Raw genomic sequence first — 19210 nt, forward strand, 5'->3', positions numbered from 1 at the left:
TTTGCCCCCAGCGCTGGAGATGCCCTAAAATTAGACTATAATTGCAGACATTTTTGTTCACAACGATAAAGCTATTTTGCCCCGGAATGGGTCATAAACACCTAGGTCTTTTCAACCTCAGGATTCACACTGTCAATTTAGATCAATCAGCCCAACCGCAGACCGTCTAGGCCATTGAGACATGGTACTCACTAGCTCTCTTATTAGTATTCATTCCAACTTTAAAAAATCGTATTTTTTTCAAACATCCTTATTTACACAAATTGCAAAAAGAGTTAACTTTTCTTCTGCGAAAAAAAAATGTAAATAAAAAAATAAACCGTCAAAATGTAAAACCCTGAAAGATTACATATCTACAATTTTTTCAATAGGTCCTATAAACATATGAAACACAATATTAGCTTATAGGACATTTAAAAAAAGCTCTAGATATTTAAACATTATATTGATCCTTGCACTGTAACTTGGATTTGGCCCGCACTTTTCTCTCGCACTTTTGACAACAAGAATTCGCAAAACTAGGCAACCAGCGGTTGTTTGTTTACATTTCAAGTCGCAGTTTCCACCAAACTGCGATTGACAGATGAGCAACATCGGCTCGCTTTAATCATTTTTTGAGAAAATTAAAATTTCCCAATTGTTAGACAAGTCGCAATAGTGCGATCGATACCAATAATTTAGTGCGAAGTCCAAGTTAGTGAGAATTGCGCAATAACAACCTTCGAAATTAAAAAAGTCCTAATGAAATCAAACAAAAGCCAATTTATTTGGCAGTCGATCTTATTACGTTTATCGCAATCAACAACGTTGCCTTTGTGAAAATATTTACACAGTAAACAAGTATTGATAAGGTACAACACACATTGCCAGAGATTTATTTTGTGTGCCAGGTTTGAACAAAAGTTTGATTAGCTGATTTAGATGTTTATCCCATGAAAAAAAATATATTTGTCATCAGCTTTTTTTCAGCTTTGACAATATTTGAATACTTAACAACAACACAAGCTTAATGTTATCAAGTGCAACCTTCAGCAACGTTGGCGTCGAAAAAGGTCACAAAATTAGTAACACGCGATTTAAAGTTAACGTTCCCATTAACTTTAACACAAGCACTGTAACAGAAGTCACCGTGACAGCTGCGGCTTGTGTTTTGCGTGTGTCTGAAAACCATGTTGATTATAAACACATTTTACGACTGTAGTACTTGTGTGGTTGGGGTTAAAAAGGGCAAGCTATTAAACCGACCGAGTTATCTGCCACGCGGGGATTGCTGGATATTAATTCCGGTACGGAAAAGGTTAGAATGTGCGTCATTTGGTTCAACTTGAATCTTATTTAAAGACATTTGTCAATTTAAAGGTTAATTTTTAATAAACAAATTAGGATCAGATTGAAAGAAAAGTGAACCGATTCAAACAGGCCAACAACCGGCTTTCAAAGAGTGGTGTGAAAACAGCCGACTGAAAAACAAGTTGCCTCGTGTCGCATAGTGAAATGAGGCCAACATAACGACGAACAGCAAACATTCAAGTGCACCAGATATGTGGCTAGTCTGGTGCACACTTCAAGGCCGTTGCGTCGTCGTCCCCCTGTTAGAGCGTGGCGGCAGGGAAAGTAACGGCGCCGATGCCGGCCGGTCTCGTGTTTGTTAGTTTGTTATGTAACAGCGCGGATAGGCCTCTTCTGTTGGCCTGCGCGCGGTGACAACGACACCAGACCAAGACCAGTTGGGAGCAGGCTCTGGTTGTGGTGTAATGACCGGTGTGGTCTTCCCCGAACTCGTTAAACTGTAAACAAATCGTTGACCTGTTGCGCTTTGTTTTGCACGAAAGGCCGGTGAACCCTTTTGCTCACGAATAGTGAATGGGGTCAAATGTTGATGCCTCTATGCTCTCTTATAATAACTAGATAGGAAAACCAGCAAGATTAGTACAAGGGAGCTATCTTGTCGCACCTGCATTTTGGGCTAAATTGAGTTAGGAATGCCTTTTTGTGCAGCTTCCAATGCCTCACCTTTTGACCTTCACAGATTCCCAAAATTTGAATTCATTCATGAGACATTCAGTATACATCTTCGTCGGAGGGCCGCGTGGCGCGGTGTGTAGCGGCTTCGGCTGCCGATCCCTAAGTTGCTACGGGGAGCGGGTTCGGTTCCCGCCTTATCCTTCTGGAGCTTTTCGTTCAATGTTTGTCCCGTTTTATATTAGTATTCAGTCTGCAAAGACGGTGTGGCTGTCTTTTAAAAACCGAAAAAATTACTTAGTACATTGTCCCACTTCAACTCTATGAAAGAAGTTTAAATCTAATCAAGCTATCTTGAAACACCCTGAAAATTGCTGTAAGTGCGACAGCCAAAGAGATTTCAGGTCATAACACGTTTGACACACGTACATGCCCGACTACCGTAAATATGTATAATTATAACTCGAAACTCCGCAAACCAATTTCAACCAAACTTCGGGACAGTGCACAGAATCGCCAATCAAACAAAACGTGTTTATGCTTGTTTACAATGTGTTCTCTAGTTTATGTTTATTCAAGGTCAAACATTAAAACGCGTTTTTCTCGGAACGTCAAAAGGCGATGTGTTTGTCGCTCGAAAACGTATTGGAAAGCATATTTATAAATTACCTAAAATTTGAAAATTGTATTTTTTGTTCAACTTATGACTTTTTAGATTTAAGCCGTTTTCATCGATTTTGCCATTTAGGATTGGTGCGAAAATTGGGCTAAGCATTATAATTGAAAAACAGATACTTTTTATCTATGTCATCAAAGACATTTGCAGTCTTTAATCTTTATACATTTAAGTATCAAATTATATCAATAAAATTATTTCAAATTGCAGTCCAGGCTCGGTTATCCAAAGTTCGATTTTCAATTAAAAATTATTGAGCAATTCCATCTCAAATCAGAAATTTTTCTGGTACTTTTGTACCCGACCCTCTCCGATTTCAATGAAACTTTGTAGACATGTTATCCTAGGCCTATATAAGCCATTTTTGTGTATATGGAGCCAATTGTACTCGAAAATTACATTTGAGAAGGGCGTAAGTTATTTAGATATTTTTGTATTCTGTAATTTAAAAATGACTGTATCTCGAAGGCCTGTATCTCGTACCTAAAAGTGGTCAAAAACAAACTTGTAGGAAATTTGACGGGCTTTCTGAAAAAATGCACTGAAAGAAAAATACACGCCACTTCTATGGGATTTTTCAATTTTTATGTTTAAAGTTAAATTTTAAGGTGAAGTCACGATTTTTTTTCGTTCAAATTTTTTGAGGAAATAGCCTAAAATGTGACAAAAGACTCACGAAAAATGCAGGATGGTATGTCTCTCCTAAAAAAAATACAAAAATCATTTACTAAAACTGTTTTTTTGAAAAGTTTTTGAATAGTGAGAATCGATTCTCCAGACAATTTTACATATAAATTTGAACGAAAAAAAATCGTGACTTCACCTTAAAATTTAACTTTAAACATAAAAATTGAAAAATCCCGTAGAAGTGGCGTGTATTTTTCTTTCAGTGTATTTTTTTCAGAAAGCCCGTCCAATTTCCTACAAGTTTATCTTTGACCACTTTTTGGTACGATGCAACGCCTTCGAGATACAGTCATTTTTAAATTACAGAATGCAAAAATATCTAAATAACTTACGCCCTTCTCAAATGTCATTTTCGAGTACAATTGGCCCCATATACACAAAAATGCCTTTCTCAAAAAACCACCCAACTTCAAGCGAAACTTACTTGGGGATACCATGGAGAATTTTCCGTATCTCCTTAAAAAATCAACACAGGGAGGGGTTCCCGTGGTCAGAATGAGCCTAAATTTGGAATTTAGCCTGGATGGGTCAATCTTTGATTTCAGGGGGAACCCAAATCTTGAAAATAATCAATTCCCGTAATCGTGAATAGTGTTCATGAATTTAAGAACAACGAAGGAATTTATTCGTGAGTATAGTTGCACTATGATCGTGAATATATTTCTTCGTGGTTCTCAAATTCATGAACACAATTCACGATTTCGGGAATTGACTTTTTTCGTCTACAAATATATAAATTTTGAGACAAGTTCAGCCGTTTAAATAAAATTTGAAATCCAATTGCTTTTGAAAAAAATTATATTTATATGAAGAGATATTTAATACTATTTGTAACGATTTAAACCATAATTTTTAAAATGCAATTGTAAACATTGAATTTCATCTAAATAATTCCATAAAAGTTCAACAATTCTAGAACCTGAACACTTAAATCTCGTTGCAATAAGCACGATTCTTCGCTGCAAATCGCCTCATACAAGATGAAGCTCAGCTCCATATGCAGCTGACTTCAAGTACACAGAACGCCGTCAGTCGTTTCGGAGCAGTAGTGCTCTGGAGTCGATTCCCAGCAACATTCACCACCAACAACTTTTGCGACAAAACACAGCAAAAAAAACACCACAAGGTTGAGTTTATTGCCTTCCCTGAGAGACTTCTACGCGGCGTTTGCTGTGCTGAATCACCTTTTCATCTGCGCTGTACGACTGTTGTGTGGGGCATTACTCTTGAGAATTTCTTGACGGTTTCTTGCGTAAAGACAGCTAACCCTTGGCATCAGCTGTTGTCTTGTAGTAACATGCTTCGTCAAAGGTTGCGAAATGAAATATTGCAAGACGTCCAATCAACAATCATAGAAAGAGAGGGAAATTCGTTGGCCAACATTTTTTGGAGGTGTTTCGCACCAAAGTTGGGGCACAACCGTCAAACGGTATTGCCATTGGAAATAGTGCCAGTTATGGTGGTCATGCGAATTGCACTGCACTGCTGCTGCCATACTGAACAAACTATACTCGACTTGTTGCATCACTTAACCTTCAGTTTTTTCTCTCTCTTATAGCGTTTGGTTTATTTACTTTTAACGGGTTTTGCTGATGGGTTGATGCAATTTGAGGCAAGCTGGAAATGTTAGAAGTTCATTAACAGCATTTTTAGTGGGTACTTAACGAGGTAATCATTGTCAAGTTCATGCTCTAGAAACATTTTAGTCAGTTTTTTGGGATATCAACAACGCAACTGTTCATGGAACCTGCGAAATCCACCTGTGCGAATCTCAAACAGTAGTACTGTTTTGTCACTGTGTCTAACACGTGCGCGACGTGGCCTCGGCGGAATGTGAGTCACACGGCGTGATCCGATGACACACACTCGAAAATAAAACAAAGTATAAAATTACACCACCACCATCGCCATCATCGGAGCGAAGTTGAGTGCGAAGAAGTGCGCAGTTGTGGGGCACTTTCGGGGCTGTAAGACAACCGGCAGAAAGTCAAACACTGTCGGGTCGCTCTTTTGTTTACATTGCGTTTTTCGACATTCAAAATTTCACCACCGCGGTAAGGTTACCCGCCCGACGATGACCGCAAAATTTCTCACGGTCACCCCCCCGGAACCGTCGCGTGATTTTTTTTTTATTCGGGATTTGGCTTCGTTTTGTACATTGGGAACATGCAAAAAGATACTTCAAACTTGTGCAAATAAAAAAAAAACCCAAAATTCTTTTTTCAACCGATTTAAATCTGATTATTTTAAATCTTTAAAAAATATTGAATTTCTAGAACATTGGTCTTCTGGCAACCATTAGCTTGCTTGGTTGCATGAGCGTCGCGACGCCTACCCTGAATCTTTTCTGCCGCAGCAGCAAGTGCTGCCAGAAGAGAGTGAAGAAAAAGTTGAAGTTTTCAGCGGTGGTATAAATTCTGTAACATTCTTAATATTTGACGAATCTTTTCGCACTCTTCGGCAAAGTTGTTCTCTGCAATACGAACTATGACCTCGTGGGGTTTTTGAAGATTGCAAAAATTGGTAAGGGGCTCAAAACGGGTAAAAACGAAAACGCACTAATTTTACGGTTAAATCCCATTTAAATTTCAATGTCAAAGCGCCAGGTCCTGTCGCAACCAATCAAGCTCATATTTGGGATTCGGGCTCAGTACACCTAGAGGTCATGCCCTGAAATGCCCTCAAAATTGACCCATTTTGTTACATCCAACTGAATGTACCGTCATCTAGAGCGAATCGAGACTACTAGGGACAGCAGTTTTTAGAGCACTTAAAAGCTTGAAATTTGGAAAACGATGCACTATTTAAGATGATCCGTGTCTGTTCTACCCGAAACTTATCAAAAATATCCAAATATTGTACAGTAACAAGGCTAAACCAGCTGTCCCAATTCGCCCCATGTGTCCCGTTTCGCCCCAGATGACGGTAACCTCTTTTATGTTATAATTTTACCTCAATTTAGACTGAAAAAATGACATCACACCAGAAAAGTGGTAAAACTACACATTTTCAGAAGTAAAATTACACATTTTTTTGACATAAAAGATGTACCTCTTCGCAGATGTAATATTACCATGATTTTCCTATTTTTACTATAATTTGATGTAATTTAAATCAAAATCCAGGTAATATTACACATTTTTCTAGCCCAAAATTTTTCCACATTCTTTGATGTAATATTACTATGATTTTTTTTTTATTTTGTAGTTATAATGACAATTCGGGAAAAATAAATTTACCAATTCTTTTAGTTCAACAACAAAAAATCGATTAGCGCAAAACTTCATATACCTTAAAAAAAAAATTATTTTTTCAATGTGTAATTTCACTAATTCCACATGAATCCAAAATACCTAAGCGTTGACGAAAATTTACTGTTAAGCAAAAAAAAAGTTTTTGCGGTGCTGTACATTGGAATTTCATAAAAATTCTAAATATTTTTAATCCAGCCCAAACATGCTAAATATGATTATCTTCTCAGTTGAAAGGTTCTCTAAATCTCTTAATTGCAAATGTAACAGCCTGGAGCAGAACTGTTAAATTCTAATAAACACTAATTGAATTGAAAAAATATGATTATCAATGCAGAAAAATGCATTTTAGATTGTTTTGAGTTGATTTGAATATTATTTTCATTACATTTTGAAGTACAGTCCAGACTCGATTATCCGAAGCCTCGATTATCCGAAGTTTTGATTATCCGAAGTTCGATTATCCGATGGTTTGTATTAGACTTAGGATAATGGAATAACGAAAAAACAATCGCATTGTTTTTTTTTCTTGTTTTAAACATTAAATTTGAGTTCTGCGACTTCATTTAGTCAAATTTGAAAAGTTGATTGCCTATTAAATTAAAAAATGTATTTTTTCAATGTTTCGCCACCGCCATATTGGCCGCCATCTTGGATTTCAAATTTTTAAATCACTTTAGAGTAGTTTAGGGGTCATACTTAAGAGGCATTATTTGTAAATATTGCTCGGTTTGTTCTAGAGGTCGTATCGAGGTGCTCCAATTTGGATGAAACTTTCAGCGTTTGTTTGTCTATACATGAGATGAACTCTTGCCAAATATGAGCCCTCTACGACAAAGGGAAGTGGGGTAAAACGGGCTTTGAAATTTGAGGTCCAAAATACATGAAAAATCTTAAAATTGCTCGCGTTTGCCTAAAACATCACCAATTCCAACTCTCTTAGATGCACTCGAAAGGTCTTTTGAAGCACTTCAAAATGAGCCAAATTTCACGTTAGTTAGAAGTATTGAAGTTGTAAAATGGATTTAAAAAATAATTAAATAAAACAATTTTTAAAAAAGAAATAGATCTTATTTACCCTGTGATCTATGGGTCAAATGCTGTATCAAGTAGGCGAAACCCTGTTTTACCCCTAATCCAACAAATTGTTAAAAAATATTTTAATTGATTCTAAATGGCATTTTTCCAATCAAATTTACAACTTCAATACTTCTAACTAACGTGAAATTTTCCGAGGATTCCGAATATGACAAAATTGTGACCAAAAAGTGCCGCTATGGAAGCCTATAGGGCAAAAACTAACGTTGTAAAATGTTTGATACAGAAAAATCGAAAAACTATGAGAAAAACTGCGATTGGCCAAAAAGTTAATACCGTAGGCTTATAGTACATGAAATTCCCTAACTTTTGACCTATGGGAGTATGGGTGTTGGAGGCTGTTGCAAAAAGATTTTAAGGTTTTAAAAAAATCCATTTTTAACAGTAATTTGCAAAAGCTATGAGAAAAGGTTGAACCAATCCTGGATGTCTATGGCTCATTTTGAAGTGCTTCAAAAGACCTTTCGAATGCATCTAAGAGAGTTGGAATTGATGATGTTTTACGCAAACGCGAGCAATTTTAAGATTTTTCATGTATTTTGGACCTCAAATTTCAAAGCCCGTTTTACCCCACTTCCCTTTGTCGTAGAGGGCTCATATTTGGCAAGAGTTCATCTCATGTATAGACAAACAAACGCTGAAAGTTTCATCCAAATTGGAGCACCTCGATACGACCTCTAGAACAAACCGAGCAATATTTACAAATAATGCCTCTTAAACTTTGAAAAATATTTGCAACGGCTTACTGTATATAAACCAGGAAGCGCAAAAAATATTTTTTTTTTGTGATGGCAATTTTGGTATTTTTTTATATTTGTTTTCGAAAATGTAGGGGAAATATACCCTTTCTAATCAAACACCTATCTTCGTCATATGGAGAGTTTGATGCTCGATTAAAGCTCCAAAAATACTATTTAGGCTGTAAACTTACCAGCAACAGCACCGCCTCGAGTAAGCACGCAAATGTATGCCACTTACTGGCCAAAAAGATCAAATTTAATGCACTTTTGATCATAATTTCTATTTTGCGAGACCATTTCTCATCATTTTGGTGGCACACACAACCACACGCAAGATCAGAGGTTAACTGCTTAACGAAAGTCGCCATCAATATCTTTTCACTTGCGCTAACGATTTCAAAGCGCTTAAGATATAAAATTGCTTCCAACTACCGGCAACATGTTCTTTTGCACATTAGTTAGTCACTCACTTGAAAAATAATCCCGAAAAATGTGAATAATTAGCAAGCACCATCAAAAAAACAAACGCGCTATGTCTTTTGACGTTCCAATTTTGACCACCCATTCCAAACGAAGGCTGAAGAAAACCGAGCGAGAAGCGAAGGCAAATAAAGAACAAAGGGTGGCCACCAACACCACCAGCAGCGCTTGTGGTGTTGCCAGGAAACTTTCTCTATAAATGCTACTTTTCGTGAGTGTTCGCTCAAAATTTCATCAATTTTGGCAGCACGAAGCAGACCTAAACGAGCGTTGGAAGAAAAAAAGAACTAAGCTGAAAATAGAAAAATGGGCGTGGCCCAATGCACACGACTGATTAGAATGCGTTTTTGAAATATTTTTTTAAAATGCTTGTAAAAGGAATAGCATAACTTTTAATAAAAGTGAAAATAAACAGAAATGTTCACAAAAAGTTGCTCTACTCGTTGGTGTACTTGGTTTTACTGAATTTCAAGGAACACTCCAGATTATCCAGCATCATTCAAACAAGACCGCTTATTAGGCTTAAAATGGGTTTATTTCCCCTACATTCTGTAACATTCTGAATATTTGACGAATCTTTTCGCACTCTTCGGCAAAGTTGTTCTCTGGAACATGAACTGGTAATATTACACATTTTTCAGGTAATATTACACATTTTTCTGGTACAACATTTTTCCACATTCTTAGATGTAATATTACTATGATTTTTTTTTAACTTTGTTGGAATTAGGACAATTCGGGAAAAATAAATAGACTTTAAAAAAATTTACCAATTCTTTTAGTTCAACAACAAAAAAATGATTAGCGCAAAACTTCTAATACCTTTAAAAAATGTTTTTTTTTTCAATGTGTAATTTCACTAATTCCACATGAATCTAAAATACCTAAGTATTAACTAAAATTTATTGTTTTGCAAAAAAAAAGTTTTTGAGGTGCTGTACATTGAAATTTCATAACAATTCTAAATATTTTTAATCCAGCCCAAACATGCTAAATATGATTATGAATGCAGAAAAATGCGTTATAGATTGTTTTAAGTAGATTTGACTTCTATTTTCATTACATTTCGAAGTACAGTCCAGACTCGATCATCCGAAGTTTTGATTATCCGAAGTTCGATTATCCGATGGTTTGTATTAGACTTAGGATAATGGAATAACGAAAAAAAATCGCATTGTTTTTTTTTTCTTGTTTTAAACATTAAATTTGAGTTCTGCGACTTCATTTAGTCAAATTTGAAAAGTTGATTGCCTATTAAATTAAAAAATGTATTTTTTCAATGTTTCGCCACCGCCATATTGGCCGCCATCTTGGATTTCAAATTTTTAAATCACTTTTAGAGTAGTTTAGGGGTCATACTTAAGAGGCAGTATTTGTAAATATTGCTCGGTTTGTTCTAGAGGTCGTATCGAGGTGCTCCGATTTGGATGAAACTTTCAGCGTTTGTTTGTCTATACATGAGATGAACTCATGCCAAATATGAGCCCTCTACGACAAAGGGAAGTGGGGTAAAACGGGCTTTGAAGTTTGAGGTCGGAAAAACATAAAAAATCTTAAAATTGCTCGGATTTCCGTAAAACTTTATCAATTCCAACTCTCTTAGATGCATTCGAAAGGTCTTTTGAAGCACTTCAAAATGTGCCATAGAAATCCAGGATTGGTTAGACTTTTTCTCATAGCTTTTACAAATTACTGTTAAAAATGGATTTTTTTAAAACCTAAATAACTTTTTGCAACAGCCTCCAACACCCATACTCTTATAGGTCAAAAGTTAGGGAATTACATGGACTATAAGCCTATGGAATTAACTTTTTGGCCAATCGCAGTTTTTCTCATAGTTTTTCGATTTTTCTAGAACAAACATTCTACAACGTTAGTTTTTGCCCTGTAGGCCAAGAAGACGGCATTTTTTAGTCTCAATTTTGTCATATTCGGAATTCTCGGACAATTTCACGTAAGTAAGAAGTATTGGAGTTGTAATTTTGATTTAAAAAATAATTAAATAAAACATTTTTGAAAAAAGAAATAGATCTTATTTACCCTGTGATCAATACGTCAAATGCTGTATCAAGTAGGCGAAAACCTGTTTTACCCCTAGTCCAAAAAAATGTAAAAAAAAATTTAATTCATTCTAAATGGCATTTTTCCAATCAAATTTACAACTCCAATACTTCTAACTTACGTGAAATTGTCCGAGGATTCCGCTATGGTGGCCTACAGGGCAAAAACAAACGTTGTAAAATGTTTGTTCTAGAAAAATCGAAAAACTATGAGAAAAACTGCGATTGGCCAAAAAGTTAATAGGGGGAGGGGGGGCAGAATGGTCCGCCTAAGTAAAATGCGCCAAAAACCATAGAAAAACATACAAATTTATGAATTCAGTGTAGTAGGCTTATGCTTTGGGATGTTCCCTTCAATGTTGTATGCTTGGTTGATGAAAATTTTTAGCTTAGAGCTATTTTTGAGCCACTTTAAAAAAAATAATTTTTCGACTACTTTTCCAGGGTGCGGGGCAGAATGGGCCACCTTAGAAAACAAGCCATTTCGTCTAATACAACGTTGAAGGGAGATAAGAAATGACTTAAGGGACCTTTCTAACATAGTTTCCATGAAGTTAGAAAACTTTTATAAAAATAGTCACTTACAAAAACAAACATTTTTGAAAATAGTGTTAAAATGTTGAAATAAGACACTATTTTTACAAATAAGCATCAAATCAAGTTAAAAATCAACTAATGTTGCATTAAATGTGATTTGTGAAGCTACAAGGAGTGAAATAATCCATTTAGCTCAAATTTCGTAACTTTTGAATGTTTTTATAAGGCAGGAAAAGGGTGGTCCATTCTGCCCCCAAGTGGATTTTAATTTAACACTTCCACCACCAAGCCTCTAAATGATTTGAAGGTTCCGTTGTTGTTTGTTTACCTTGGTAGTAACCTCTAGTAACATTATAAGCATTGAACAAACTTTTTCAAACAATCACACTTTTCAGAAAGCTTATTTAGAAACCTCGAAATAAACAACATTTGCGTGGTTTTGTCAATTATTTACATTTTTGCTCATAATTCGAAAAATACAATGAATTCAAACGTCGTTTTCGGTATGGTGATGTTATTTGACGTCCTTTATAAGACCCTTGCCTTACAGTTGGTCTAAATCCATTCTAAAGCCCAAAACCAAGGGTGGCCCATTCTGCCCCCCTGGTCCATTCTGCCCCCCCTGCCCCTACCGTAGGCTTATAGTCCATGAAATTACCTATCTTTTGACCAATGAGAGTATGGGTGTTGGAGGCTGTTGCAAAAAGTTATTAAGGTTTTAAAAAAATCCATTTTTAACAGTTATTTGCAAAAGCTATCAGAAAAAGTCAAACTAATCCTGGATGTCTATGGCACGTTTTGAAGGGCTTCAAAAGACCTTTCGAATGCATCTAAGAGAGTTGGAATTGATGAAGTTTTATGGAAATGCGAGCAAATTTAAGATTTTTCATGTATCCTCAAATTTTAAAGCCCGTTTAACCCCACTTCCCTTTGTCGTAGAGGGCTCATATTTGGCAAGAGTTCATCTCATATATAGACAAACAAACGCTGAAAGTTTCATCCAAATCGGAGCACCTCGATACGACCTCTAGAACAAACCGAGCAATATTTACAAATAATGCCTCTTAAACTTTGAAAAATATTTGCAACGGCCTAACTGTATACAAACCAGGAAGCGCAAAAAATATTTTTTGTGATGGCAATTTTGGTATTTTTTTATTTTTGTTTTCGAAAATGTATTTAAACAGTTTTTTTTAAAGGTGTTTTTTTTTTGTGGCATAAAAATAATAGGACATTGTCCTAAAAACTTTGAAGATTTGCATCAAGTTGCTAAGAAACAGCTACAAAAAAGCAACAGGAAAAATTAGCTGTTTGGTTATCGCACAAGAAGCACTCAATTTTTAAAGACTAAACTCGATTATCCGAAGGTCTCGGAAAAATTCCACTTCGGATAATCGAGTCTTCGGATAATCTAATAACGATTCTTTTCTTATTTTCGATTGTTGAGCTTAACCCTCTACAACCCAACCCAACCTCTAGATGAGCTTCGATCTAAAAAACCGCCAAAAATCAACCAATTGTTGTTCGTTAAAAACCATTGGAAAGAAGAACTCTTAAAATTTTAGAAAATTTTAGGGTTGACTTGTTTATGTGACTTTGCCAATGTTTTTAAAAATGTCACTTTTTAGGTGTCAACTTTGGCTGTGTTTTTTGTAACACTTCCTATATTTTAAGTAAAAAGAAGTGTGCAGTAATTTTTGTAGTGTCCCAGACTATGCCTCTACATATTTTTTTACAATGTAAATGATAATGATACCATTCTAGAGCAAAAAATGTGAAAAGCAAAAAATGGAAAAATTGATTGTAAAAACATGAAAAAATTAGATAGGCAAAATCTAATGATATGAGGTGGTAGAATTGGCCAAAAACTACCAAAAAACTAAGATAAACTAAACAAGATAAATGCAAATTAAAATACTAAAAAAAAAAACAAAACAAAACATAAAACAAGAGAAGTAAAGTTTTTCGTAGAACAGAAGTTGCTCAAAATAACCTCCTCAACATGGGAAAAATAAAAAAAATTGAAAAAATATTGGGCAGTAGAGGGTTAATGATAACCCCTAAACTACACCAAAGTGATTATGAATTTTTAAATCCAGAATGGCCGCCGTCTAAAAAAAAAAGATTTTTGTTAATTTAATAGGCAATCAACGATTCAAATTTGACTAAAATGGGGTCACAGAACTCAAATTTGATGATAAAAAGAATAAAATTTAAAATAAAACAATACGAAATCATTCTTTTGTGATTTGATTATTCCATACAACCCTTCGGATAATCGAGTCAAGACTGTATCTGAAAACATATTCAGAGTGTTATCAACCCGCATCATTTTACAGCTAAGATTTCATGATAACGATTCGTCCAATTTCGAATGTTAAAAAATATTTTAATTTGTTTATCATGAGGTCCCTCAGAATAATATTGCCAATCCATCTTATGTATGTATTTGATGTTTCTAAACTTTGTTAAACTGTTTTTGTGATATTTTGCAGATTTAGATGTAACGTTTTACAAATGCGTTTTTTTTTTTGTACGATTTTTAAAATTATTTTTCACATGGACAAGTCATAAACGTCTTCCAGATCTCATCATAAAAGAAATAATATCAAAACTTCCAGTTTGACGCCAACAAAATTTAAAGCAAAAAAATGTTTAAAGGAATTCTAAGCTTTCAGTATTCTTTAGTACTCAGCCAACAAGCCAATAAAAAGGAAAAAAAAAAGAACATGTTGCAACAAACAGACAATTATTTAATGTACTCTGATACTCCTTAAAAACGTCTGTTCTACATGTAAAATCCATAGCACACAAAAGAAATTCTCGTATGTTTGGCAGATTAAACACTCGCTCCTAACTCTGTCCAATTTGCTGAATTTCACTATGTTAAAAAGTTATTTTAGAAAACTATTGATTGAAAGTTGCTTGCTTTCTTACTTAGCAATTTATCACTCGGTTTCAGTTGAAAACGCTTTTTATAAGCTGTAATTGAACGTTAAAGTGCTGATATGACAACATTAGAGGCACGCTGGAATAAGATGCTGTTCCCCCAGGTGGTAATAAAAATTACTTTAGAATAAGAATTTCAATGTTTTAGTCACAGCATCGAACTTCTCACTGATCAGAAGACAATCTCCACCGAAACCATCAACAAACTGTGTCCTTCTTCCAGTCCCAAAACCAACCCAATCACCTGCCAGCTAGGTCACGACCGAGGACAGCACCGAAACGAAAGGGAAATCCATTCTCAACAAGTCCAAACCCACCCAAACGAAACAGGGAGCGGAGGGATGCTGTGACAGACAGTACACAAAGGAGAAGCACCTCCAACTGGGAGGTAACAAAAAAAAATCGATCTCCCCGCGCGGATTGAAATCGGCCATCAACTTACCAAATCAACGGATAATCCGCACAGATTCGCGAGCCAAGCAAAAACTCGGCTCCCATCGTAGTAGGCGTTCGAGCCCACAATGTTCTCGATTTGCTGCTCCATGGTTCCAGCACGGGGAATTGTTCCGGTTCACTCGTAGCAATCTATAATCCAAAAGGGCGGGGTGGGGCCCTGCCGCCGTCTCTACCTCCTCCTCCTCCTCCGCTCTGGACACTTGCTCCAAGGGGGGAGGGGGGAATGTTTTGCTTCTCTTCCTTTTTGGCACTGACACACAACCCCGTCTGGAACCGTGTTCCGGGGGCTGGGCGAATCTCTGCTGCCCTTCAGCAGACTCCCAATTTGGGGACACTTTTCGATCACTTAACTTCTAAGCTGGGGAATTGGAACGACACAGATTTAGGTCCACCATCCGGAACTGCCCCTCCCTCCGACTGGACCATTGTTCATCTTCTTGTTCTTCTTTCAACCGGAGCAAGAAGTGGAACAGGTCGCTGTCATGTCAGGGGGAGGGAAGCAACAAGAGGTGTATTTTTTTCTCCCTCAACAAACTCTCGGCCATTTACATAGTACTAAATTTACGTAATCGTCACTATTCTTTCTCATAAGATTTTGCTAAACCAGAATCTCCGAATCATAAACCCATAAGGAATCGACCTCCCCACAAAGCAACAACTCTTTCACACACAAAAAAATAGAATCATCAAAAAGGCCGAGAGAATGAAAGGGATCAAAAATGATTCTTCCGAGGCTGACGACGTGCGAAAGAACGGTACAGCATCGCCGTCGCCGCCGTGACTCTCACCTCACACCCTCGCGCGAAAAGGGACAGGAACCGACGACGACAACGACGCGGACACCGATCCGATCCGACCCGTTTGGAAGGTTCTCTCGAACTGAAACTCGAGCGCGAGAGATGATGAGATTTTGTGAATGAAAGGAAAATGACGCAAAAAAGAACTGTCAAAAATGCTTGCTCGACGCGCCATCTGTGCGCCGTTCCGAGAACTAAGAGAGTTCATGTATTACACTGAAAACCCAACCATGGTAGTTGCTACCATATTGTAGGGTTAAATTGAGAACACGCACCGACGTATTTTTGCTAAAAACATTCCGTGCTTGGTTTGACTGATTAACGCAGTCAGTTTTACTATGTCGAGAGCGGTATGGTAATTTTAACCCTCCAATACGGAGAGAATGATAATGATTTTGTAATGGCTACCATGCAATTTTTTGGAAGCATGGTACATTTTACCATATTGGCGTTTACTTTTACCAAAAAGCCACGGTTAATTTAATAAGCAGCATTTTTAGCAAATGTTCTTAAAATTACCATGGTCGGGCTTTCAGTGTACGTTCATGTATACACTCAAAATCAGAAGTACCCTTCAAAAAGGGTTTTATCTACCCTTTATCTGTCATCCCAAAGAAAAAAAACCCTTTTTAAGGGTTACTTCCACCCTTTTTTTCAAGTTCACCCGTCGTCACCCTTTTGCAAAGGGTTACTACCGGTAAACTTGAAAAAAGGGTGAAAGTAACCCTCAAAAAGGGTTTTTTTCTTTGGGATGACAGATAAAGGGTAGATAAAACCCTTTTTGAAGGGTACTTCTGATTTTGAGTGTACGTTACGTATTTTCTTATTTGAAAAAAAAAAATAAAAACAAATATAAGAATAAAATTAAAAAATTGTAAAATTATTAAAATATAAAATTATAAAATTATAAAATTATAAAATTATAAAATTATAAAATTATAAAATTATAAAAGTATAAAATTATAAAATTATAAAATTATAAAATTATAAAATTATAAAATTATAAAATTATAAAATTATAAAATTATAAAATTATAAAATTATAAAATTATAAAATTATAAAATTATAAAATTATAAAATTATAAAATTATAAAATTATAAAATTATAAAATTATAAAATTATAAAATTATAAAATTATAAAATTATAAAATTATAAAATTATAAAATTATAAAATTATAAAATTATAAAATTATTAAATTATTAAATTATAAAATTATAAAATTATAAAATTATAAAATTATAAAATTATAAAATTATAAAATTATAAAATCATAAAATTATAAAATTATAAAATTATAAAATTATAAAATTATAAAATTATAAAATTATAAAATTATAAAATTATAAAATTATAAAATTATAGAATTATAAAATTATAAAATTATAAAATTATAAAATTATAAAATTATAAAATTATAAAATTATAAAATTATAAAATTATAAAATTATAAAATTATAAAATAATAAAATTATAAAATTATAAAATTATAAAATTATAAAATTATAAAATTATAAAATTATAAAATTATAAAATTATAAAATTATAAAATTATAAAATTATAAAATTATAAAATTATAAAATTATAAAATTATAAAATTATAAAATTATAAAATTATAAAATTATAAAATTATAAAATTATAAAATTATAAAATTATAAAATTATAAAATTATAAAATTATAAAATTATAAAAATTATAAAATTATAAAATTATAAAATTATAAAATTATAAAATTATAAAATTATAAAATTATAAAATTATAAAATTATAAAATTATAAAATTATAAAATTATAAAATTATAAAATTATAAAATTATAAAATTATAAAATTATAAAATTATAAAATTATAAAATTATAAAATTATAAAATTATTAAAATTATAAAATTATAAAATTATAAAATTATAAAATTATAAAATTATAAAATTATAAAATTATAAAATTATAAAATTATAAAATTATAAAATTATAAAATTATAAAATTATAAAATTATAAAATTATAAAATTATAAAATTATAAAATTATAAAATTATAAAATTATAAAATTATAAAATTATAAAATTATAAAATTATAAAATTATAAAATTATAAAATTATAAAATTATAAAATTATAAAATTATAAAATTATAAAATTATAAAATTATAAAATTATAAAATTATAAAATTATAAAATTATAAAATTATAAAATTATAAAATTATAAAATTATAAAATTATAAAATTATAAAATTATAAAATTATAAAATTATAAAATTATAAAATTATAAAATTATAAAATTATAAAATTATAAAATTATAAAATTATAAAATTATAAAATTATAAAATTATAAAATTATAAAATTATAAAATTATAAAATTATAAAATTATAAAATTATAAAATTATAAAATTATAAAATTATAAAATTATAAAATTATAAAATTATAAAATTATAAAATTATAAAATTATAAAATTATAAAATTATAAAATTATAAAATTATAAAATTATAAAATTTTAAAATTATAAAATTTTAAAATTATAAAATTATAAAATTATAAAATTATAAAATTATAAAATTATAAAATTATAAAATTATAAAATTATAAAATTATAAAATTATAAAATTATAAAATTATAAAATTATAAAATTATAAAATTATAAAATTATAAAATTATAAAATTATAAAATTATAAAATTATAAAATTATAAAATTATAAAATTATAAAATTATAAAATTATAAAATTATAAAATTATAAAATTATAAAATTATAAAATTATAAAATTATAAAATTATAAATTATAAAATTATAAAATTAGAAAATTATAAAATTATAAAATTATAAAATTATAAAATTATAAAATTATAAAATTATAAAATTATAAAATTATAAAATTATAAAATTATAAAATTATAAAATTATAAAATTATAAAATTATAAAATTATAAAATTATAAAATTATAAAATTATAAAATTATAAAAGTATAAAATTATAAAATTATAAAATTTTAAAATTATAAAATTTTAAAATTATAAAATTATAAAATTATAAAATTATAAAATTATAAAATTTTAAAATTATAAAATTAACTACATCCGTAGTTCTGTTAGATCATCCGAATTATCTTGATCAGAACAGTATAGCTCTGGTTCCTTGCGAGTGTCCTATTTTCTTACCTCCACGTTGGCTTGGTTTTCATGATGACCTAGCTGGTGGCCTGTGGAAACGGATCGTAAACCTTTGACCACCGCGGGTCAGAGTCGAGACGGCTAGAAGAAAGGGGCGCAACAATGTGGGAAAGGGAAGTAATTTGTGATTGTAGACGGTATTGTTTTGATTCGCAGTATGTTGAGTCAACTGCTGTGGATGTACCTGAAGCATCGCACAACGGGGTTTCTCTTCTTTTCATTCTCAGCTACCACCTATCTCCTATTTTTATTTTGCTCTACTGATGCTCACTTCTTCATTCATTCTTCTATATTAATCATTTGATTTTTATTTTACTAACTTTTGATTCTCTTATCTCTCA

At 32.3% G+C, this 19210-nt stretch overlaps 1 protein-coding gene across 2 annotated transcripts in view; it reads right to left on the reverse strand.

Moving 5' to 3' along the window:
- LOC120425879 (lysophospholipid acyltransferase 6) overlaps positions 1-15791 on the reverse strand; it is a 67373-nt gene extending 51582 nt beyond the window's left edge. Inside the window, exons 1-2 of one of the 2 annotated variants that reach the window (XM_039590508.2) lie at positions 15685-15791; positions 14883-15254 (exon numbers count right to left, since the gene is read on the reverse strand). In XM_039590508.2, coding sequence (XP_039446442.1) covers positions 14883-14984 — 102 coding nt within the window. In that variant the 5' untranslated portion in view covers positions 14985-15254; positions 15685-15791. The remainder of the gene's footprint in view (positions 1-14882; positions 15255-15684) is intronic. The other variant, XM_052710510.1, reaches the window with a different exon arrangement.
- Between the last annotated feature and the right edge of the window lie 3419 nt (positions 15792-19210).

This window comes from Culex pipiens, chromosome 3 (genome assembly GCF_016801865.2).
Source record: "Culex pipiens pallens isolate TS chromosome 3, TS_CPP_V2, whole genome shotgun sequence".
Taxonomy (NCBI): domain Eukaryota; kingdom Metazoa; phylum Arthropoda; class Insecta; order Diptera; family Culicidae; genus Culex; species Culex pipiens.